The 26483-nt window shown below is 38.9% G+C and overlaps 2 protein-coding genes across 4 annotated transcripts in view; one reads left to right on the forward strand and one right to left on the reverse strand.

Annotated features, from left to right (window-relative positions):
- LOC106812006 (serine/threonine-protein kinase 3-like) overlaps window positions 1-2197 on the reverse strand; it is a 17857-nt gene extending 15660 nt beyond the window's left edge. Inside the window, exon 1 of the mRNA XM_014815755.1 lies at window positions 2086-2197. The gene's annotated coding sequence lies outside the window, so the exon portion shown is untranslated. The remainder of the gene's footprint in view (window positions 1-2085) is intronic.
- A 124-nt stretch (window positions 2198-2321) lies between these two features.
- On the forward strand, window positions 2322-25098 carry LOC106812007 (lysophospholipid acyltransferase 1-like). 3 transcript variants are annotated; one of them, XM_014815756.1, is made up of 13 exons: window positions 2322-2437; window positions 2653-2798; window positions 5496-5588; window positions 7574-7663; window positions 11358-11468; window positions 13443-13581; window positions 15408-15455; window positions 16171-16261; window positions 16606-16707; window positions 19141-19244; window positions 19698-19895; window positions 20679-20830; window positions 21049-25098. In XM_014815756.1, exons 1-13 carry the CDS (start codon window positions 2330-2332, stop codon window positions 21173-21175), a joined length of 1509 nt encoding a protein of 502 aa, XP_014671242.1. In that variant the 5' UTR covers window positions 2322-2329; the 3' UTR covers window positions 21176-25098. The 3 variants fall into 3 exon arrangements, with proteins under 3 accessions (XP_014671242.1, XP_014671243.1, XP_014671245.1); XM_014815757.1 differs by having other exon boundaries at window positions 5511-5588; XM_014815759.1 differs by lacking the exon at window positions 7574-7663.
- Window positions 25099-26483: the final 1385 nt, after the last annotated feature.

Genomic DNA, 26483 nt, shown 5'->3' on the forward strand with positions numbered 1-26483 from the left:
TTCTCATCGCTCGCGTTCATTTTACATGTACGCCTCTGCAGACAGGCGTATTGTCTAGACGCATTATCTGGTTTGCTTGATACAATGTATACACATCACATTTATGCTGGCCCTTGCAAATATTGCGCCTGCATTCTTACAGCTCCAGTTTATGGTGACGTTGGTGTTTTCGAATATTTTCAATTTTAAACTCGGTGAACTTTCATAAAGTTTCATGATGGCTTCAAAAGTCACGGATCCTAACAAAAAGTACCTTTTCTGCAGTACAATGAAATGATAAAAAAAATCACTTTAAAGTGTGTTAAATTGCATGATTTGCACCCCCAATTCAAAAAACCCCCACACCCTCCCCCGCTCGGTCGCTCGACCCCTCTCCCTCGCATCGTTTCCTGTCCCGTATTCACATTTCTAAAATCTGGTCACCTTGCGTGCGCCGGGCCTGGAATTTAGAGCATGTCTCCACTGCAGACAGCACTTCATACTTGAACATCCCCGCGGCCGCGTGCGCATATCCCGCGGAACTGCGCATCTCATCCGCGCGCAGCGCTCAGGATCAACAGCAAAGCTATGCCACGCAATCTTGTATCATGTCTCTCTTGATACGTGTGTGGGCGGATGTATACATGCATGGATGCATGATTTCACCTGGCCGGACCAGGCTCTACGACTGTTTCACATCACGTCTTCTCGCCACATATTTAAAAGCTAGTACTAGTAGAAGGTAATTTGTAGACCAATAAATTGTGCCCTAAAAATTTTTATATTCTGATGCTATTTTAGGGCCCAATAGCCTTCCATAGACACAACCTGTGAATTCTGTCGTGCAAAATGCATGACAACCTTTTCACTATTTACGGCCGTGTTACATAGAAAATCAAAGAAATACCTAAAGCCGTCGCTTTATTAACATCTTACCTACATTACAAAACACTTGTCATGCAGTATTCTCCTCTTTAATCACATTTATTTTATTAAAACATCACGACATAAAAATCACGCAAAATTCGCTACACACAAAACTGCCAATCTTGCATTCAACCGCACCGGACAGCGACACAGCGATGATTTCATTGGCCGGTGAGAAATGTCGTTGTGCGGTTCGATGCAAGATTGGCAGTTTTGTGTGTAGCGAAGTTTGCGCGATTTTTATGTCGTGATGTTTTAATAAAATAAACGTGATTAAAGAAGAGAATACTGCATGACAAGTGTTTTGTAAAGTAGGTAAGATGTTAATAAAGCGACGGCTTTAGGTATTTCTTTGATTTTCTATGTAACACGGCCTTAAATAGTGAAAAGGTTGCCATACATTTTGCATGACAGAATTCACAGGTTTTGTCTATGGAAGGCTATTGGGCCCTAAAATAACATCAGAATATAAAAATTTTTAGGGCACAATTTATTGGTCTAGTAATTTGTGGCTATACCAGGTATTTCACTGGGGGCAGCCCTATAGACCGAAGGTCCGATAGACCAAATATTGCAAAGGGTTAGGGTTAGAGTTAGGGTTAGGGTTAGGGTTAGGGCATATATATGGTTTATAGTGGCATCATATGATTTATAGTGGTATTGGTGGATGTGCGGCATATTCACGTTCGAATACGGCATTAGTGGATGTCCGGATGCGTAGCCTGGAGCCTGGAGGCTAGGCGACAGATTCCGGACGTGTAGCCACTGCGTATTCGAATAAACCTTCGGTCTATCGGGCCTTCGGTCTATCGCACCTTCGGTCTATAGGGCTGTAAGTGTAACCATTTTAGTATTTACCATACAACCAGTACAGTAGCTAACCCAACCGACCATTTCACACAGGTAATTTGGTAGGTAATCACATAAATCATATCTCCATGGACCTTCAAACATGCAGCTTAACTATAAATATGATTATTTTGACACCGAGTACGTTAGTACTGTACACACTCACAGTAACAGTACATTGTACTGTAGGCGTAGGGCCTACAGCGCACTTTCATTTTGCCATATTACAAAAATTAAATTTTGACAACTAGCACTTGAAACACACTCACAGAGGACACCTAAACATTTACCAAAATATTAAACTCATCTAGACATTTATTATGTACAAACCTACTACATTACTGTCATAATCGATCATTTGTGCTCGTAAATTGACTTGTATCGTTGTCTTTTTACTACACACAAAAGTTAGACACTGCTCATCCGTCCGCCATTTACGCAAGGTATCAAGGGAATGAAGGAACCTACATAGACTGGCCCACGTTGACTGTCCCCTTACTTGAAATTCGCCGTCTTTAGCTATAACTAACACGGTTGAAAGCGATAGTCGCCAGTGTATCGCTGGATCAGTGCCATGGAACTGTTTTCGTATGGTGTACCCTCACGCCCAAATATTGCGATGTATCAAGGATCGCAACTCCTAAAACCTTTATCCAGAGCTGTTGGACTTCCGATTGACCAGGTGCTTTTTCGTTAATTCATAATTATTAGACAGTGTTGGTACAGAATTATAATCTGCTACCAGAGTGCAAATTTAACTAAGTAATATACAGTGTTTACTGTTAGAACTTTTTAGAAAACGCGCCAGGTTCTGGGATGCGTGTGGCACTGCTCACTGCACTGCCACTGGCAGCGTCAATTGTATATTTGCCTATAATATTTGCATTGTTCTTTTAGGTTAACTTCACGTGTTCTATGTTAATGTCCCTGATTGCATCAGTGATATTGCGGCTATCGTTTCATCCTTCACATACAACAGCAACGGTGAGGCACATATATTGTGTAGCAATCGGACTCACAATAGGAGTGTTCTGCTGGGGTGGGTAAGTGTCATGATTTCGTTTTCCGCTATACTAATACTCTTAGCTCAATTTTATTACCGCTCTCTGATGCTTTTAATTGTGCTTTTTCGGATATCAGTGACACATACCTTGTTATAGCTGAATAGTGACCCATTTATTATTACACCCATGCGCAATCCAAACCTTAATAAACTATCTATGCCATCCTCTCTTGAACTTGAATCTATGAGGAGGATGTTCGTATTGACCTATAATATATACGTGCTGCTAGTGCTACATGCCCGAGACCTATGTAGATATAGGGCGCTATGTGATGATCTGTGACACATCGTTCATCAAACATTAAGAGCAATGTATATGTATGGATCTAGCTTTCACAACTAGTTACAGAAATAGTATACAGAAATATGTTACTGTTTTTCTAAACAAGCACACGTACATGGACCCATCCGTCTCCGCACCTATCCACCCGCGCGTACACACACACACACGTACATGCATGTATGCATACCGACTGGCGACATATATTTCTATTATGTACTCTTGATATATATATGTCACACCAAGAGAAATATAAAGCTAGAAATGATACAAAACAGATCTGCAAGATTTGTTACAAACACCTATGGGCGATATAGCAGTACGTCAGCTCGGTGTGCAGCTCGGTGCCAACTTGGCTGGCAACAACTTATGTATCGTAGACGCTTTAACTCGAGTGTAGTGATGTATAAGCTTGTAAACCACCTCATAGCAATACCGGCGAATAGATATCTGATCCCGGGGATGTCAGGTACCAGATCGAAAACCCCCACAAATTTCGGCACCTGCACTGCAGCAACAATTAACGCATTTAAACTCTTTTTTCCCCCGGATGATTCCAATCTGGAACAACCTACCCGTGGGTGTTGTGGAAGCAACGGACGTTGACATTTTTAAGTCAAGGCTTCACTCCCACATGCACGCAAACCCAGGACACCAGTTGCATTGCACTCACATCATGCATCATTATGCACTTGTTTGTTTATTGGGTTTATCCCTGAAGGCACTTACTATACCTTGTCATTATATCCAGTGTAGTGGACACCGACAAGTATGAGAACATATAGCATAACATAACATATATAGCACTTGAGCATGCGTTATAAAAATTGTAGGTAACTATTGATGGCTTAGGGAATAAAATTACTGGGATTCCCCCTGTTTACATTTTGAATGCAATCTTTTTTCATTATTATTCTTGACTTTTTATATATGCAATAAATGTATACTACGTGAAAATAACCATACATGTAAGCACAATACTCTATATCTTTGAGGTTGGTACATGCACATGCAAACATACATTATCAGATAACATGTTGGGGGAAACTGCTTCTATGAAACAGCAAACAAATAGGTGGACTATAGCTGCATATGGCTTAATTGTTAGCTAGGATAGGCTAATTTTAGGAGACATTTCAAGAAGAGCTAGCATGAAAGTTTGCTAACTGCGTTTGCATGTATGAATCGGAGTGCTATGGTTCTTCATTCTCTATACGACATCAGATGCTGACGGCCAGGGCTACCGCTGGCGTTCTCCACTTACGCAAAATGTGATGAATAAATAACGGTGGCGATTTTACTACTTACAGCGGCGAATTATCTAACAGCTCACAAAATTTGTGATTGATAATAAAATCGTCAAATTGCAGTGTCGCATAAGTACTAACAAATTCTGTAATCTAGTCATGTTAAACTCTCTTTAAATAAAACAACCTAGTTTTATGTAGATTAAACTACATTATTTTATTTTTACTTGATTACTTTATTAAAAATGTTTTCGTATGCCTCCTTTCCCATACACAATACTTGTTTCTGCCTTGCAATAGCAACATAATATGATATGTGATAATATAGCTTATAAAGTGAACAGTGTCTGTAGTTTTTCATTGGTTGCTAAAATATAACTGGTGGCTCAAGTCTTGGTTCAAACTTTAAAAAAATCCAGAGTAGGGGGAGCCCTGGGCAGCTGATCCTCATCATGCTGACACCTTCATGAAGTCTTCATGCAGTTCTTCTGGTCATTTGGATGTAGCACTAACTTCTTTACTGGCACTCAGGCTAATGCCAAGCGTGACCATATACTGCACATATTGATACAATTTTACTACTTTATGCCATAAAGGAAAGAAAATTGTGTCCTTGTTTCAGGGACATAAGTGTATGTCAATAAAGCAAATATCACACTACAGAATAGTGTTTAATCAGCGTAATATCAGGTTGGCAGGTAGAGCATACCACAGTATGGATTGATATAGATAATGTTATTGATTATCATTACACGAAATCTAAATCCAATACTGATTATGTAGGGGCCTATACGCATGAGTTACAACTTACAGTGAGTATACTGTGTATACATAGGCTATATCCTACGATACATATTAGGCCGCATCCAAATGATTTCTTGGTTATATAGAACGTTAGAAACTATCATTATGCATATTAGGACTGGGACGATAGATAAAGCAGTGAAAAAATATGATGTTCAGTTTGTTTTTGTGATAACAGTATTACGTAGTGTTTTGTAAGGTGCAAGTCGATAGCTTACAAATCTAATTTTTAAGCTAAGTGCAGTGATTACAATCAAAAACTATATATACCACTGCAAACTATCCATTATATCTTTTAAAATGTATGCCTGAAAATCTGTTAAAAACTGCAACATTTGTACTAGAGTTTGTTTTATTGCAGACGCAGCTGGAATGTCATACTGTTTGTTCTAGGATGCTACATGCTACTAAGAACAGTGGGCCCACAACATATTCAGAAGTAAGACAATTTTCTACTAATACTAATAGTTCGTATATCTGAATATTATAACTTTGTTTCGTGGACTGAGAAATGCAGTCTATGAAGGGTAACACTAACAGTGATTTTTTGGGGTCCATAAAATCTAGGTTGCCCAAGAAATCGGGGAGAAAATTGTCTTGTTATTTATTAGTAAATAATTAATAATATATTATTACCACAACCATCCTTTGACTTTAATCTTTACAACACTGCAACCTCGGCAAAACGATATAAAGGTGCTGATAAAATCTGTGATGTTTGTATCCTTTTGGCTTACACTGACACAGGAACACGTGATCAGAGATCACAATAAAGTTTTGCTGAACAAACGTATTCACCGCAGAGACTGTCCTTATAAGATGTGCTTGAAAATACATGCTGACAAAGTATGCATGTATGTGCACGTGTGTACATTTTATCTTGTCAAATTAGTGCTGTTCATATCTTCCAAGCGCCTCTATCATCTTGGGTAGGTGGCTGACTGGCTGCTCTCCCCTCTCCGGCCCTAGGTTCAGTCAGTGAAACGTATATATATATGTTAGTAAAAACCTCTGTAGGATCGAAAGCTAGCTGTCTATAAAGAACACGTTTAGGGTTTCCCAGCAGTGACCCTTATATGGTCAAACATGAGTATATGATTCACTCAATAGAAATGCTAAAAGTGTCTTTATAGACAAATGTCTGTTCTATAGTGGTACCATTATTGTATATCAGCCGTTCAATGCAGCATATAAAGATGTTTTTAATTTTTTTATAGTCAGAGTTTTTTAATAGTTATGTGTGCATTCTACTGCCCGGTGTGTGCTAACACAGGTTTGGCTGTGTACAGTTTGACTCTATCTTGATCGAGGTTCATACTATAAATATTGGCATGGGCAGTAAGTATATTCACTCTGAATAGCATATATATATATATATATATGACTGCTCGCAACTAAATTAAATCGATATAGTGATCATTGATGCGTATAGCTCGCAGCAACTGTCATGTGTTACAAGCTATCAAAGTTATGTCAAATAGATTATTTGTAATTGATTCATTTATTCGTTCTAGTTTATCTATTGTTGACTACATTTCTATAATTATATTATATATATATGACTGTATATATATAATATAGCCGTTCATCCTCACAGGCATGTCTACAGGAGTGCAAGGTTAACTGATGTGGTATTTGTGCAAAGACTTGCTCAAGACTGTTTATCTACCATGCAGCCTCATGATGCTTGAGTCTATTGAATATAGTGTAACTTAATTGGTTGCAAATTTTCCTTTGCTAATCGTCTTGCCCTTTTCCCGGGGACAGGGGTGGGAAAATAGCGAATAACAGCTCTAAATATATGTTGTGGTTAGATAATAATACCTTGATACACAGATTAATAGGTTCTATCACAGTATGAGTATTATTTTATTTATTTGTATTTATTTTTTATTTTTTATTTATTAATTAATTTTATGGGTATTAATTTGGCCAAAAACTGTAAAGGTCACCTTTGACCTTGTAATTAAGGAAAATCATTGGATTAAAAAGTAGTGCGAGATAAACCCATCTCAGGGTCTGCAAGTTATCCCGAGGATTTATCTCGGTGGCTATCTCGGGGGATATCTCATACCTAGTATGCGAGAAACATATCTCTCCATAAGTACGGCACCGAAGTCAGTTCAATTAAGTCACTAACCATTATGAGCTTGTACCACAGTGTAGTTGACAGTTATCCTGTGATAAGATAAGGGTGGCCTAGAAATGTCAAACAGAGATGCAAAAATATGCATTTAGCATGCAATTTTTGGCACGCAAAAACCAAAGTGCCAGAAACACAAGTTTTTTTAAATTGTAGTCAAAGTTGCAGGCATCAGCACATCCCGGACTACAATTGTGAGTGATGTAGACTAGAGGCCTGCATATAGAATGCAAAGAAGTCTCTGATGATATAAATTTACCACATGTAACTTTTCTTTACAGGGTTGTCTTTGTGTACTCCATGGCATACTTGACTGTATTGCACTGGTACAGACTAAAGAGCTATGGTGTCTACGTCCTTGACATTAGCGGGTATGAAATTGGAGAAATTTTTGGGAAAAAGAGACATTTGGATTGTATCTTACTTTATCTAATCATTCTAATGGGTATATATATATATATATATTTATTTATTTATTTATTTATTCATTCATTCATTTAATCAGGGGGTTATAAAAGCAAATTTGTTTATATTTAGTTCTAATATGGTACTTTTTCTGTTGAATTCATTTAATTTATTGTCTTGGCTGCATTTACTATATAAACACTATGCTTTGTAGTGTTGACTGTTGAGGATAACATTATAACTGCAATTATATATATTATATATACATTATATCAAGAGTCTATAAAGAAGGAAGTGTATCCTTCTTAATACGCTCTTGATTATCTATACTATAAAAGGGAACAGCCCATTTTTTGTTACCTATGTTCTCTGAATCTGCTCGCATGATTTAAAATTGCTTGACTGTAAACTCAAGATGCATTACTACTCATAGAGTGGTATAGGCGCACTTTTGCAATGATGAAAACACGATAAAGTTGAATTTTAAGCCGTTTTATTCAACACTGGTCTACCGATATCAGACCGGTATATCGATCGACGTCACTACCATTGTAGTGCGCTGTGGCGCAGTGGCAGCACACTTGCGTAATACGTTAAGCCCGGCGCACACGTGACGATTTTTATCGACCGTACCGGCGATTCTGTTGCCAGCAACAAAATCGCCGAGAAATCGCCACGTATTATTCACGCCAAAAACTTTTTAGCTCAGTTAATATACCTTTATCTCCTGCACTTTATCTCCTGCACTTCCTGAAATTATTAACTGCTCTCCAAACAAACTGCTGATATTGGGGATTTCAATTCTATTATCAATTATCAATTCTTACAAACTGCTGAAATCTCTCTTTACGGTTCCAAATCCAATTTTTTAAAGGGTAGGTCGGTAGGTACAAAAAAACATTTTTTTACTTAACAATTTCTTTTAAAGTCAAAAACACCAAAACTATCATTCAGTCTGTTTATTTTCTACAACTTTAAACCCCGATACATATTTTGATGGAAAAATATTGTTTAGGAAGACTAATTTATATTTCTCGACTTTATTTATGATCTTGGTCTAAAATAAATCAATTTAATATTCTTTTTACAACAATGCTAATAAATTTGAGTCGGCACTTTTCTGGAAGGGTCTGTCGGACTCTACTCTAACTCTCAACGAAGCTGTTCATTTCCCTGTGGATTTCTTCAATTCCCTTAATACCGCAGGCTTACCACCACACAAATTTACTCTTAAACTTGGTTCCCCCATCAGTGTCCTCACATCTTTACACCCACCCAACATCACCAGTGGAACACGTTGTCGAGTCACAGCCTGCCATGCCAACGTCATAGACGTCGTCATCCTACATGGACCAGCAACTGGCAAAACCGTATTCATACCACGCATACCACTCATTCCTTCAACATCAGATCTTCCATTTCAATTTAAAAGACTGCAATTTCCTATCCGCCTTTGCTATTCTATGACAATAAACAAAGCCCAACGACAGATTTTCACTACCATAGGCTTGGACCTGACCACACCTGTCTTCTCCCATGGCATGCTCTATGTTGCCCTTTCACGAGTAAGCAAACCCACGGCGATGTTCATTCACACACAGGACAGGAACACCAAAAACATAGTTTACAAAGAAGCCCTTGATCCTTAGGTGAGCTACAACACTAATACAATCATTCATGAATTCCCACCGTCCGAAGGATTAGTTACAGTTACGCATGTCCCAGACAGTCAGGCAATTAGATGAAACTAAAAAGGACGTTTGCGATAAAATCTTCACCCCCGAAAACTATATCCAAACTGCTGACAAACAACTCATAGAAACTATCACTGAAAACTAAATCGAAATATTCGAGAATGACTCTGCAATGGTACTAGACTCAAAATCCATAGACTTCACACACACGTACTTCATGCAGAAATACTCACCGGCCCTCGCAATGAACAAACATATACCCAGGGTAATAATATTATTAGCTCCGTCCGATGCCAAGCTATCATTTACACTTCAACGCCGCCAGTTCCCTATTCGCTTGGCTTACTGCATCACCATCAATAAAGCGCAAGGTCAAACTTTCAAGAAGCTGGGCATTTTCCTCCCAAAACCCGTCTTCTCTCATGGCCAACTTTACGTTGACTTCTTACGTGCTAAATCTTTTGCTGAGATAAATTAAGCTTCAACTGGAAACTACTCACAACCAAACTCAAGGGAAATCAGACTCTGTTTACGACACTACCAACGTTGTATACCATGAAGTTCTGTAATTTAGTGCCCATCACCTGTAAATCTCATCAAATAAACTTTTGTATTCTATTTTACTTCTTCAAAGTACTTCTTAGCTAAACCATGCATCTCTACATTCACAGCATATCCCCGCACCCGTCAGCATCACTACCATAGACTTTCACTACCATAGGCTTGGGCCTGACCACACCTGTCTTCTTCCATGGCATGCTCTATGTTGTCCTCTCACAATTAAGTAGGCAAACCCAGGGCGATGTACATTCACACACAGCCCACGAAGACCAAAAACATACTTTACAAAGAAGCCCTTGATCCTTAGGTGAACTACAACACTAATACACTCATACACCAATTCCCACCGTCCGAAGGACGGGTACTTTGCTAGTATATTATAAATGCAGGCAGATGGTTCTATGTGGCTGGAATGTGCTAATGAATTTTCACTTTTTGACCGATGGACTTTTACTTTTGCGCATTCTAATGGATGCTGGTTCAAACCTTGACTTGCTTGCATTTCTAATATACATGTATATTATAATTGCATTTATAATGTTATCCTCAACACTACCGCTTTTGCAGTGGCCATAGTAGCAATAACAGCGGAAGCACTAGCGGTAGGAGCATGAACATATCTCTACAATGTGTTCTCTTGTATAGATGTGTTCAGGAGTAGGATAATATAGGTAATATATTATCTTACTCCTGATGTGTTCATGCTGCTATTGCTAGTGCTACTGCTGCTGCTGCTGCTGATGATGATGATGATGATGATGATGATGCTGATGATATTTTGATGGTAGAAGTATATGTAGCAGAAGCAGCCAATGCAGTCCTCAGTAGTTAGAGAAGTGGTGGCAGCAGTAGCACAAGAAGTGATAGCAGCAGTAGTCGCAGTAGCAGTCGCAACAGCAGCATATAGTTATAATATAGCAATGTTCCCATAGAGAGTTATGTTCGTGGTAATAGCAGTTGGTAATTAAGCACCAGAAAGCCATTAGCCATAATACGAATATAATGTCTTAATTGCTGCTATGCTTGTTGCTATTGTATGTCGAAGTGCTGCAAGTGTGTTTTACTCATTTCTATCAGAACATTTTTAAGTGTGAATTTTTGTCTTTATCATAAAGAAAAGGAGCAGTGCACACTGCATTATGTTTGTATATATTCTCAATATGACATTGTTTTGGCCAGTAAAATTCCGACAATATCTTATTGATGCAATATTACATTACAATTTACACTAATGCTGTGGTAGTTGATAGCAGTAATACTTCATTGGGTTGGTTTGAATGTGTTTGAAGATGTTTACCATGTGTTTCTGTTCACATAGCCATATGCAAATGAATGAACCTCCTTACTTGCCTACAGGGATTCCATGAGAAGTCTATTGGTTGTTCATTTTACTTTTTGTTTTCAGGCCTGTTATGGTTATGACACAAAAGATGACAACACTAGCATTCAACATTCACGATGGTTTGGCACAAACCGAGGAACAGCTTTCCCCCGAATGTAGAAAACATGCTGTGAGGTATGAATCTAGTACGGACTTCTCTATAGCTGAATGCATGCAGTTGCTATGTATATACTGTCAGAGTTAAATAGAAACAAACAATAATAATATAAATAACACAAATAATAATAGTCATAAAATATTTAAAAAATTATTCACTCCTGATACTGTTAATGAAAATGTCTTTTGTAGGTCGTTTTTAGCTCGCCTTGACATCGTCAAGATGAGCTATTGCCATGGGGTGTCGTCCGTCGTACGTACGTCCATCTGTCCGTCCGGTCCTTCTGTCCGTCCGTCCTTCTGTCCGTCCGTCAACATTTGGCTACGGTCAACGATAACTCAAGAACCGTTTTACCCGCATGTTTCAAATTGCATATAGTTGTTACTCCTATGGGAGAGGTTTGAACTTCCTATTTTGGAGCATGCCAGTCGACCTACTTTCGAGCCACGCCCACTTTTTGGCAAAAATGAAAATGGCCATCTAAATTCATTCGATTTTGTTAAATGAATGTGTAAGGCTAGCCCCAAAACAGTTGTTACTCCTATGGGAGAGATGACAACGTCCTATTACGTTTATTTCGTCTAACTGGTCAACAACTCTACAATCATACCTATATACATGTAATATTGTGTTTTAGATTCTTCGTTACAGTAATTTGACTGGAATATTTTATTGTTAGCTCAGCTGACAAAGTCAGATGCCGCTTGTAGAATCGCATGAATGTCCGTCCGTCCGTCCGGCCGTCCGTCCGTGTGTCAACAGTTACGGCACAAATCTTAACCGCGCGACGTACGATCTTGATATTCGGGACATCGGGGATGATCGCGAAAAGGACTCGGGATGTCGAATTTGGCGGTCAAAGGTCAAGATGTGTCAATGGAGGGGGAATATTTCCCCCTTAACTTAAGGTATAGAAGGAAATACGGAATTGCGGCACAAATCTCAACGGCTCGACCTACGCTCTTAATATTCGATGAGTGTGATGGGGAGGAAACCCATCACCAGCGCGAAATTGGAGGTCACAGGTCAAAGGGCAGTGGGGGAACGGTCAGATATCAGACATTTTCTGAGGACATGGCTTAACGGACCGAGTGCAAAACATTTTTGTTTCAGCGCTGACCTACCATTTTTGTCACTTTATTGAAAGGACCGTGAAATCTACTTTCCGCTGACGTGCGAAGAGTAAGTGTCTGATAACCTTTTGACCCTCAACTGCTGCTGACTGAACTGCTTTTGCTATTAGAGCCCTCTCCACCTGCCCCCACCCTCCCCCCACCACCACCACTACGCTCGCGTTCGACGCATATCCATGATAACGTGAATATAGCGAAGTCATTAAAGTTGCACAGCTATATCGTTATTACTGTACTACCGGTATAGCAAAGCCTATCAACGCGATGGCGGGAGGGCGCACTTGATTCGGTTGCCAGTGAGTTTATCAGAAGAATACCCGGCTACAGTACATGTCAGTTGAGCGCTGTCGCTCTGCGGCACTTGTTTTTATTTGCGCGATATTCGAAAACCGAAATGGCGATCATTTAGGCGTAGCGCCATCTCTCGTCAAGATTTCAGACTTTTAGATCTGAAACATTTATTTTCACATCAAAACTTATGCATATATCATTATCAAGAGTATATATAATGGGAGATATGCTATATAATGGGAGTTCTCCCATATATACTCTTGCTTTATATATCCCCCTCCCTCTTCTATCACACCCAAGGTGAGCTACAGTGTCATTGACACTTTCATTCTGTAAATAAGTTTGAGAGATAATTATTATCCTCTTTAGTACTATACAAGGTTGAGTTCCTACCCGGTGTCATGGCTCATGCTATTTTAATGAAACGATTGACTCACATGCATAAACTAATAGAGGGAGAGAGTCGCAAGTGTATATATTGCTTCTTGGATGCATCCACATGTCATAGTAGTTTGAACTTGTAGAAAAACAGTACAAGGTGTCATTCATAAATTAATTCGATTTCAGGAAAATTCCCCCTCCAATTGAGTTTGCTAGTTACCTACTCAACTTCCAAACGATCCTGTGTGGACCATGTTCGCAGTACAATGACTACATAGACTACATAGAGGGGAGGAGCCTGCAGTCACGCTCTCCCACTGCTAATGTAAGAGCACACATAATAGTCTAAATAGTTTCCAGTTTAATTTAGTGCAATTCTGTGTCAAAATATATGTCAAATATTTTCTCACATAAAAAGCTACAATATTCAAGCATGAACAAATTGGACAATAGATGGCAGCAGTGGGTTGACTAAAACTGTATTAAAGGGATACTTACTCCTAGAATTTTAGAGTACCGGTATATTATCAAGAGCGTATAAAGAAGGAGAGCGTACAACGGTGAAATGCTGAAACCATGTTGCAGTATTAGTCAAATAAATAAACTTTCTCCGTTTTATTTTGACGATTCTTCAGTATTATTGATCAGCTGTCCTACCTTGCTAATATAAAATGTCCCTACTTGTTCCCCTTGTCCCTACGATGCCCCTACGCTGAGATAATGAGCGAAATCGTTTTTTTTGCCGAAATCCGAATCAGATGACTAGGCACTGCGACCCTCTCTCGCTTTGAGATAACTTCGGGAGACCTCGCGTGTTTCCGTCAATGATTGACAAATGGAATGAATGACGTCTGTTATTGATTGCCATAGTGATGACCCACACCTATGCCCACCTCACGCCCACCTCACGCTGGATGTATAGTAAACTCTGGTAGTATTATGTGAGTCAGCGCTACCATGGCGCTACACAGCGGAGACCGGAAGCAACATACTGGCCACAAAACGAGAGTCGGTCGCAGTACTGACTAAACGCCAAGACACACTGCAGCGACAGCGACCGACCGTAACGACAAACAACTTTTCAGAAAATTAGAAACTATTGTTTCCTATATGAGCCATTGCACACACACGCGACAACGACCGGTGACAACCTCGACGACAAAAATAATTAGGAACGTTTCTATTCTCCAGCGACAATCGCGAGCGACTCTTTATAAATAGCCAATCGCAGCCGTTTCCATCGGCACGTGACATAACGATTACGTCATAAATAACCCATAATGCTAGCCAAGACGTAGTCTGGTCTCCAGCGCTAAACTCGCGCTGCATGTCACAAACAATGGGGCCGCGAACCAGTCTAACCAAAGTGTGCAAGCTGTGGCAAGCTAGACACAGTACGTACAGTACATGCATAGATATAGATATTCTTCTTCTATATCTATGAGTACATGATAGTTTGCTGCGTATATTTTACTTTATTATCTTATCCTTATACCTAGAGAGTTTTTGCAGCCTGTTATTTAAAAGCAGCAGCATGAGTTTTTGCCATTTGTTCATGTGATGATGTGTACCACTGACACTGTGGCGAGTGCTGGGTGAACTTTGACCTAACGTCGGTCGCTGTCGCTGCAGTGTGTTTGCGCTAGTCGCCACGACTTTGTCGTTTGTCGTTACGGTCGGTCGCTGTCGCTGCAGTGTGTTTGCGCCAGTCGCCACAACTTTGTCGTTTGTCGTTACGGTCGGTCGCTGTCGCTGCAGTGTGTCTTGGCCTTAATGTCGAGTCGGTGTTCGGCGAAAATACCAGATTTTCACCACTCATTATCTCAGCGTAGGGGTCATCGTAGGGACAAGCGGTTTGTTTTATATGAACAAGGTAGGACATCTGATCCATACTGCAAAGAATCGTCAAAATAAAACGGGGAAAGTTTATTAATTCGACTAATACTGCAACATGGTTTCAGCATTTTACCGTTGTACGCTCTCCTTCTTTATACGCTCTTGATATTATGATAGTAACTAAGTGCATAAATAATAGCATGTACCTGCAAATTTCTATAATCATTATTAGTTTAGAATGTTTAATTAAAATTAGTGCTCATTTTAGCGAACTGAATGTTATTTCTCAATGCTGCCTCTGATTTTATGTTTCAGGGTTCCACCTTTAAGGATGTACCATCTTCAAAGGAACCATCACCTGTTGTACGTTTGAATTTAAAACACTCGCTAAAACATACATATATGAATATGAAAGACCACTTTACTAGCTGTTCCAGCAACAGTGCCTTTTAAAAAATTTCAAAAATTGCCACGCTGTGCCAAATATACGGGCCCGTCAGGCTTGTTAGTACTAGAAATGTCAGGCACGAACCTTAAAATACAGGCATCGGGCCCGCGGGCCCCTTAGGATTTCGACCCATGGTATCATTGCTGGAACGGCTGTTAGAGTGGTCTTTCGTGTTCACTGTATAGATATATGTTCATACTATATATGTGTGTGCGTGCGTGTGTGCGTGCGTGCACGTGGTGTGTGTGGTGTGTGTGTGTGTGTGTGTGTGTGTGTGTGTGTGTACGTATATATATGTGTGCGTGTGTGTGTGTGTGTGTGTGGTGTGTGTGTATGCGTGTGTGTGTGCGTGTGTGCGTGCGTGCGTGCGTGCGTGCGTGTGTGTGCGCGCACGCATGTGTGTGTGCGCGCACGCATGTGTGTGTGTGTGTGTGTGCGCGCGTGCGCATATATGCATGCTTGTTAATTATAGAGTTATAAAGAAGGCATATGAACCCTATAAACATTTTTATATTTCTGTACATTTGTATGAATTGTGTTAATGTTGCATGATGAGGACATTCTGTAGTAAACGAATATGCATCAGGTAAATCTGTTATTAGTGAGGTGCACTGCTCATTTTTTTGACAGAGAGCTGTCATGGAGAAACTAGGTATTGTCCTAGTTCTGGTATTTGTCAACCTGAAATTGCTGCCACTTTTTCCAATGGAGTACATACGAGGTTAGTAAATCTTCTATATTTATTCATCCATGCTGTGGAATAGTGAGTGAGTGACCATGTAGCACTCTTGTGAATAATAGTAGGTGCAGTGCTTATTTTATGATATAGGTTATTAAATTACAAAATATGAAGCTTAGCACATTCAAAAAAGTTCAAGGTGCAGCTTGCCAACATTTACATGAAATCAGTTATAATGAGGTTGCCTTGATTCTAATGAATGGTTCCATGTATAATTGAGTTACAGTAGTTGGACAAAATTCATAATCATGCAAGTGTAAAACAATTGAAAGTTATTCCTTTTTAAGAGTTCACTTGTGATTTTTTTTATTTCTGGTATGTTTCAGAGGAGAAGTTTCTCATGAACACTGGCTTTATTGGAAAAACAACATATATTCTTTGTGCTACTACAGTCACTAGAGCTAAATATTACTTTGCTTGGGTCATGGGTAAGTGATATATAACATCGATAGTAATAGCATATATAGTGCTTTTATAATCATATACCGGTATACTGATATTTTTGTATCATTACCATTGCCGGAACCACTGAACACTGTTACAAGTCTACTTATAGTTATTTACAACGACCAAACAATCCACACTGCATATGTTAATTATAAGGTATCGCAGCACTTTTCTTTTTTTAAGAAATTAAATTAAATACTGTCTCAAAAATAAGTAAAACTAAAATCATGGAAGGTGATTGTTTCGGGGTAATTATACCAGGGGTTAGGCCTATTGTCCAGGGGTAATTATCCTGGGGCATATGTCCTGTGTGGGGGGGTGGGGATTTGTCTTAGAACCAGTTATAACTCGATTACTCAGATTTCAGACATGAGTATCATCTTTACTTCTGTCGTTTCACAATAGCACGAGAAAGAAAAGACATGTTTAGTTCATATTTGAGATATATGGTTATTGTAAGAAAGGTTCTAAATTCTTGCACAGGATTAGGGAAACATGTTTGAAGTAGGACATAATTTAGTGGATCTGCTAAGACTGAGCAAAACTAGATGTGCTTCCTTATATATTTAAATAAGAGTTTAAAATAAAGGGTTAAAAGTGTATGGCCACACGAAATTAGCGTAGCTATAATTATTATTTCTTACAACAGGTGAGCTAGTCAGCCTATCTCTTAGCTCATTTGACATAGTCAGAAGGAGCTTGTAGAATGGCGCTTGCATCCATCCTACCATCCTCAGCAATAGCGATGCACCTATTTGTCTTCACCTAGATTGTGCATATATTCAGCTTAAAGAGGCAATTTTCAACAGATCATCAGCAGGAGGAAACTTGGATTCAGGCATACATTTCTGCAATTTTCACCGATTGATCTCTGGGCAATTTATCACCACTCAATTCCAATATGAATGCAGTAGCTTAGTTTAGAGTGTAGAAAAGCTTGAAATTATCATTTTTATGCACTGCTTTTGCTGCATGCGATTTCTCTTCATAAAAGGGCTTGAACTCGCACTTTTGACCAAATATATGCAATTAATCTATTGACATCCTGCACCTACAGAACGTTTTCTGTTAATATCATGTGAATGTCACAGCGTGTATAGTGTTTGGAGTTACAATACCAGCCGTTATATATCCCAATACCTAGCAGTTACTAGCAGGGGATAAAGAGGCATAGCTTGCTCTTCTTCCATCACTGAATACTATTGCTTTACTTATAATAGTCTAGCTCTTTCTATTATAAGTGTTTCGCATGGATTTTATACTGTCCTGGGAATTTTTGTTATATTATTTTTAATGTAGGTAGTGTTGTCATTGCAATACTGATGCCCTAATATATTCCTTTAGTGGTATATCAAATTCTATTTTATAAGCTGACCAACTCAAGGTACATGAATTAAGGTGAACTGGCACATTGGATGGGGAGCAAGTATTCTAAACACAGTCTCATTAAAATTGTTCATAGCATACGTCATATATATATGTTATTTTATCTGTCATTGTATTTAATCAAATGCATGCCAAAGCATAATACTACCACTATCACTACTAATGCTGCTGCTGCTGCTGGCGGTGGTGGCAGAGGCATGCAGTAGTGGTGGTAGTGGTGTAAGTGGTAGTGATGGCATGCTGGAACTGGTAAAAGTAGCAATAGAAGCAGCAACAGCAGCAGTAGCACTCAAGCAAAGAAGCAGTGCTAGCAGCAATATTGATTCAATTAGCACAGCACCGTGATTTATTTTATGCTATTTTTCCATGGCATTTTTTTTACTTCATTTGAGGATTTTACTACGATGTGATGGGTAACTGTCTATTGTGACTTTTGACCCTGAAAATGAGAATTACTGATCACCTCTGCATTGGTTCAAGATAAGGATTAAGCGAACTACAGAAGATAGCCATGTTTATATAGAAATTGAAAGCACCTAAAAGTATCATTTAGTCAAATCTAAATTTAAAAAATATTGATTCACCTGAAATTGTAATATGTCTTCATTTTATGTGTGTATATAGTCACCTAGTCAGAGGTTAGTAACACAAAAGTTACTGATTGCTATATGTGAACAGGTGGTATGGTTAACTACTATATGTGGCCTTGAGCGGCTGTTTGATTGTGCAATATACACGGGCACAGATTAATTGGAAAATTGTTAGTTTAATTTCACGTAGTTTTCCTATAGTCATATTGCTATGATACGTGCATAATAACTATAAAAAACTTCTATGGTAATCGAGACCTGTCTTTTTTAAAATGCTGTGGTTAGTTTTGCTAAAAGCAACAGTGAGACTGCTCATTGGAAATTTAAAGACGAACCGCATATTATATATATAATATATATGTATATGTGGTTCTCAAAGCTGTAAGAAAGTTGCACAAACGCCCTGCTGAATGTTAACATTGTTATCCCTTTTTACAGCCGATGTCGTGTGTAATGCCAGCGGGTTTGGGTTCAATGGCTACAATGAGGATGGAACAGAGAGATGGGATTTGGTGCAGACCGTACACATTGCTCGTTTCGAGGTGAGATAAAAAATCTAGGTGGAAATTCTTAACTGATCACAATCAATATTCGCTGGTTATTTGCATGTTTGCGAATAACACCTGATTCTTCATTATAGTTGAAATAATTTCGGCAGGTTGCATGCTAAAAAGATTTTCCAAATACTGAACACAAACAGCTGTTGTGTATGTACCTGTATATATACAGAAAATATTAGAATTAAAACAAACGTTTTCGCTTTATTGCTCTTCAGGTGCATTGGAACCATTGCAATGCACCTGAAAAGCAATAAAGCGAAAAGGTTTGTGCAAATATGTCTCCAGCTGTTTGAATTATAATATTTTCTGTGTAATCTATAACTTGCATTTGGAAAACGGAACTTTTTATATATGTATCTATATATATTCCTATGTATATCATGATGTATATATATATATATATATATTTGTGTGTGTGCATGTTTCGCTCTATAGTTTAGCCTCAGCTGGCGGGACTCCTTGGCGTCTTGGAACACGCAGACGATGGTTTGGCTGCGCATGATTGCCTACGAGCGCGCCCCTTGTATGAAGACCTTCCTGACATATCTACTGTCCGCGTACTGGCATGGTTTCTTTCCGGGATACTACCTGACGTTTGGCGCTGGAGCTCTCGTGACCATCGCCGCACGAAATGTGGGTGATTTGTTTCATATCGACTACTATTTACTTACAAATTTCAGCCACTATCCAATGCTACACATTCTCTAGCTGTACCTGTGTACCCTACGCACTGTTATAGGATGACATGATATGGTATGAGGGAACCCGGAATATTGCCTACTTGCAAGTGCTGCCTCTATTTCAATGTAAATTTGGCATGAACATTGTTCGTGTGACCGTTTGCGTTTAATAAACAAGCCAATTTGGCTCAATTCTGTTGAGTTTGAGTTAAGAGTGGCCAGCTAAACCCGACGCGTTTATTTTGCCAGCTGTCATCTTTTTTATTGTACCACGGATTACATCATTGTCAGCCATGCTGCAAAGATTTGCTTGATTGCATTGGGTTTCTTATACTTTTCCTTGTGGTGAAACAAAGAGCTACGTGGGTAGTGCTATTCATTCGCAAATTTAGTGGTCACGACTTTCATTGCTAACATCTCAGTATAAATCCATATTGCACTGGCACATAATTAGCATATCACGATTTACTAACGTGACCCGCGATGTAGCCCATTCCTGCACACTCATAGTTAGTTCATAGACAGGCATTGATGATTATTTAATGGTTCTCGTAGGTGCTGAAGTCTTTGCATGCGTTCATCCTTCTGTCTTTCGTGACTCTACACATGCGCATTCATAATTTACAAGAACATCTCGGGAATATCCTTAGGATATGCATGTTGCCATATTGACCAATTCACATTGATTGCCTATTTAATAGGTTTATGTGTTTAAGTTTGTACTTTGTGTTTGCAGGTACGTCGGAGCATTCGACCAGTCTTTCAAAAGTCTAGAACGATGGTCCTGCTGTACCATGTGATGACGTTCCTTGCATGTCGTTTAGTAGTGGCATACGTTACCTTCCCCTTCATGCTACTCTCATTTTGGCCTTCTATACAAATCTACAAGTAAGAATAGTATTTATCATGGATAATATTGTCTCAGTGTTGTAGCTTCTCTTGTGTTTGTTTCTGACGATTACCGTGACTCGACCGGGTTAAGTGAGTTGAAGTCAGTGTGGTTAGGGCCGTCTTATTTCGCCTTTTCTGTGTGTTTTTTTCTGATGTTGATGCACTGGTTATGTATTTCAAATTAAGGAAATACTGATAATCTGTCTCTATTTCAGGTCCATGTACTTCTACATTCACATTGCTATCTTGCTAGCCACCTTCATCCTGCCTGTTGTGCTTCCACCGCCAAAACCTGGATCGACGACGGAAAATAGCGCCTCTCAGTCTTCACGCATGAAATGAATATTATCAAGCCATTCTCGGAATCAATCGTGGGTAAATAAACTCGCCAACACATTCATGTGTGAGTAAAAGTAATATTTGTGTCAGTTGCATTCAGAATCACAGCCGACTGTTACAATTTGTAAAAATGCACCCTTCTCTTGACGTGACTGTGTGGATTAGCATTTTTGCAGCACTCTGAAATGGCACGATTGCTGCCATATTCGTTTTCTACACCAGCTCCTGGTGTGCCACAAATTCTGTTGTCATAGTGTGCACTTTTCAGAGAACCTATGTCAAACAATTGGTTTTTAGGGTGAATGTCATTCAGTTCATCCAGTTTCGTTCATCTAGTAAAAGATATAAAAGATGAGGTAAAAAAATATTGCCCTTGTTTTTCGTGCAAAGAAACTGGAAGGTGCGAGAAGTAGACATGTATTTTGATTGAGAGCATTTGTTGCTTCAGCTTTATAAGTGCATAGAACTAGTCTTGTTGGGTGAAGGCGATTTCGGTAGTGCAATGCCTGCTATCATGTTGTGGCGCCGGTGTAGTGTTGCTATAGTGATATTTGAAAAGCATTTATTACAAAATGATATATTTTAGTTATGAGCAGATGAGAAAACTCTTTTTAATTCGTTGATTTTTGTAATGGAAGTATAAAGATCAAAGGGAATTGGAGGACGATGCTTTGCGGGAGCCATTTATGTGATTCACGTATGTGCACCCATGCCTTTGCTATTCGTGCATGGTGTCAGCAGGGTTCATTAATACATGTTACCTCATTATACAGGTACATTGATTCTGTTTGTATACTAGAGAGAGGCCTGGGAGTTCGAGGGCTTTGAATTATGAGACGGTTATGGTATTATATTTATACTGTATCAACGATTAAGGATCTGCAAGAAAGGATAGAGAATTTTTATAATTCTGCTTCATGTAATTCGTGCAGCCATCTTTTCCAATTCTACCTCGCTACTGCTTGGCTATACAGATGCAAATTCGTGTTTATCTTTTACCTGATCATGAAAAAATATGTATATTTTATTAACGTTATTATTTTTTTAGTTTAGGCAATAATTTGAAAGAGCTCTTTTCATGTGTGTTAGTATGAATTATGCTCAGCAACTAGTTTTGTGGGAAAATGTGTTCGTCATGCAATTGTACACATGGGATCACACAATTTTCTAATCGTGCCGTGAATGTTGCTATGGTTAAGAAAAGGTTATTAGATGATTAATTATCTATCCATCCAGCAAGAAAGTAATCTTGCCAATGCTTATCTAGCCAGGCGAAAAATATATTTTTCCTCCTTGCTGTGAGAGATGTTTGTATGGAACCATATAACACTTGTGGATAATAGTTGGGTCTCTTATTAGATGTAATCGGGAGTGAAGAATAATAGATCTATTATTATTCACTCCCGATGTAATGATGCGTAATACGTGATGCGTCTGTTATACACGTGTGCACATACACAGGATCTGTCGCCGCAAGGTGCAAAAATACATTATATGCATATTTATGACCCAAAAATCGTCATCGTAGGATATATCGTGGGTGATTTGATTCAACCAGCCTATTCGCTGCTTTCCTCCTATATACACATACACCTATGTAACTATGTACGTATTATGTATTAATGCTCCTATATAATGGTGCGTGTGTGCTTACGTGTGTGCGTGCGTGCGTGCGTCGTGCACACGCGTGTGTGTACTGCTTCTCATTCACAATCAGTTGTCGGATAGTTAAAATATCTCCGTAATTCACACTAACGTTAGTTTCTAAACGGAACTCACAAGCCACGGCAGGCGAACACTCATCATAGCTGAGGGGGAAAGCGGTTTTCACGCTAACGTTAAACTACGCTGGCAATTTCACGCCTCTCGTTAGACGCCATTGGGACCCGCCTGTAATGATTCGATGAGCTGCGCGGGAGATGTAAGCCAGTGTATTTAAATGCCTTAAAATATTTCACGATATATTGATATTGATAGTGAGATATTAAATATATCAACTTCAATTTGAAAAATTATGTAATGAATACTTCCCATGGTCCTTACAGTGTGTGAACGTTGAAATTATCATACCGGTGATAAGGCTTTAGAACTTGTATTTCCTTTTCAACTGAGTATATTAGGTCATCTACCTTGATTTATTCATGGTATTGTTCGTATATGAGACATATAGTGTATTTATATCCTTATGTTGTGATGCATACTAAGCTCGTATGCAGTATAAAAACGTGTTGCATTAGTTTGGAACATGTGAGAGATTTATACACAGTATTTTTAACATGAACGTTGCTTCTTATTTTAACACGGCTTCTGAATAATACTCCGAACTTCGCAAGCAACTCCAATCAAATACGCAAGCATGGTTACCTATGCCATCTCCTTTCTGACAAATGTTGATATTTTACTTACTCGGAATTCATAGGAAATTAAATAATGGTGTACTTATTAATAATATATTATCATAATAGAGTATTGTAGTCGTAACATATTTTTTTAGTGTCTTGCATGAGTTGCAGGATACAGGTAGAGTATATAAAAATATATACGTATATATATATTATCAGGAGTAGATAATAGAAGTCTTCTATTATCTACTCCTGATATTATATATATATATATATATATATATTTAAGGGTTTTAATAATAAGTGATCCCTCATTATCTTACTTCAGATATTATGTAATCTTGTATAAATGAACTCTAGATACCAGCACGCATGTAGCGCTCAGAATTTATATTTTCTGACTGTAGAGCAGCCAATGTTACATATAGGTACAGTATGTAATATGAGATATGTATTTGCCTAGATGATATAATTAGATTCTGTGGTAATATATTTAATTGATGCATATGCCGGTATTCACCGTAAACAGCGCTTGCATGCGTTTGATTTCCTTTGGTAGATTTTCTGTTATGTAACAATACTGTGAAAAGGTATATAACTCATACGCATATTTTAACATATTGACATGATAGCCAGTAAATATTTGCGTTTACCGATATACATTTCAACAAAATACAGTTCGCTGCATGCCATAAACTAGAGAGAGAGATGGGAGGGGGAATGGGAAAGAGCGACATGTCTGTACTTATATATTGGATATAGTCGGCAGAGCATGAACATGTGGTTTTAGCATAGAAATAGTTTAGTGTTTACCTTTTGGTGTTTGGTTTTAGTATGCGTTAACTTGAGTTTATTAACATACAATTCCGTTGTCTAGTTGCCTAATAAAAATGCAAGATTGACAATTGTTTCAAAAACGTGACAATGTGAAAGAAACGCTATATGGTTGTGAATAAACTAAGCTTAATTGTAAGAACCTACATAAGAACCTAGCTATAAATCTAACTACCGTCCCAACTTGTGTGACCCTAGTATTTATGTAAACGTTTGCCGTTAAACATCAGTGTAAAACTGACTTCCCGTATCCATATAAAATTTGTAGTATATGACGTTTTATATCGGACCAAAACTGTATCGCTATTAAGAGGGATAGTTCGATGTTTCGATAGTTTTGATGATACGTAGTGCACACATATGTATTGTCTGTTACTGAACATCTATGAATGTACATGGTGTCACAGTGTATTTATATAGAATTGAACGTACGCAACCATCATGAATGCAATGTGAGAGGATAATCATCAATTATGTTAAACGGAGTATATTAACTTTATTATTTGTGAACGCATACTGCATCCGTGATTGCAGATCCACAACTTTTCAATTGAAATGTTGTTATTTTTTAAACGTGATGATGATGAGGTGAAAAAGTAAAGTCGTTGTAGGGCTGGGGAATTCATTTTTAAACCAACGTTGTTCGTATTCTACAATGAATTTTGTCAAGATTATTTCCGTACATTGTTATCCGAAAATGCTTCTCGTCGAAATTTACAGTTATTTTAATACAGATGACTATTTACATGACTCGGCATTTAATTAGTTTTGATTTTTTGTTTGTCAATTACAGTTTGTAAAACAAAGCTATAGGCGCTTAATTATGGCGTTTTTATCTAGCCACAGTGGTTACAAACGGTTTTCTCTTGGCGCTATGTTAACTGCGACGTTTTCAGGGCTGTAGCTTGTGGGAGGGGGAGATACCCCTCCCCTCCCATACCCTGTCGGCGCCCCTCCCTCTACACTAAGCTATTTCTAAATTCGTCAAAAAGTGTATGCAACATGAAATTCCTTGACTAATCGCCAAGGCATGCAAGTCCTCGCGGCTATGCAACCGTTATTCTAAATCTATTTAGGCTCTAATGTAGATACAGTTTATTACATACAGTACCCACGTATAGTCAATATTCAACGACGCTTCTAATTGGGTAAAAGACCTATAATTTAACCGCGGTTGAATGATTTCTACCGCGGTAAAAATAACGCGCGAGCGCACACACACACGCACGCACGCACACAACACACACACACACTGTCACACACACACGCATACACACACACACACAACACACACACACTGTCACACACACACGCATACACACACACACACAAACACACACAGACACATCACCAGCGCCACACCAGACATCACACAGACAAACATATTAATATAACCACACATCAACACCAACCAGCACACACACACACACACACAACACCACAACGCCACGCACCAAACACACCGAACACAACACACATACCCACAACAACCACACCCACACAGAGAGAGAGAGAGACAAACATAGAAACATACCTCAAACCACAAACACACAGCAAAATACACACACGCACACACACACATACACACAACTGTGGGACCCATTTTTCGAATGACATCAGCCTTGGAAGATGATTCACCCACCATTTTTGTATCAACTCAACTTTTTTGTAATAAAATTGGCAGATTTTCTAATAGAATCAGCTCACTAATTATGCAATAACGCCTATCCGTGTTTGTAATAAAATCGGCAACTCACCACTTTTGTAACTAGACAGAGGGCACTCAAAGAGAGTGCATACCTCCGCGAGCGTGTAACATGTATACATGTGTATAACCGCTGGCTCGCTGCTGGCTGCTGCTGACTGGACGCCCTAAGGCGAGCTGCTGCTGACTGGATGCCCTAAGGCGAGCTGCTGCTGACTGGACGCCCTAAGGCGAGCTGGTGCTGAATCAATCGATCGGTTGTGCGTGTGTATAACAGCTGGCTCGCTGCTGGCTACACACACACACGAACACACACGAGAGCGATTACATTACCTCCCTGCAACTCCGTTGCGCGGAGGTAATAAACCTTGAACAGCTCTCGTAATAACATCTACATCACCTAGACCAATCCTATAACAGCCCAACAACG

Source organism: Priapulus caudatus, unplaced genomic scaffold, assembly GCF_000485595.1.
Source record: "Priapulus caudatus unplaced genomic scaffold, Priapulus_caudatus-5.0.1 Scaffold599, whole genome shotgun sequence".
In the NCBI taxonomy this organism is placed as follows: domain Eukaryota; kingdom Metazoa; phylum Priapulida; class Priapulimorpha; order Priapulimorphida; family Priapulidae; genus Priapulus; species Priapulus caudatus.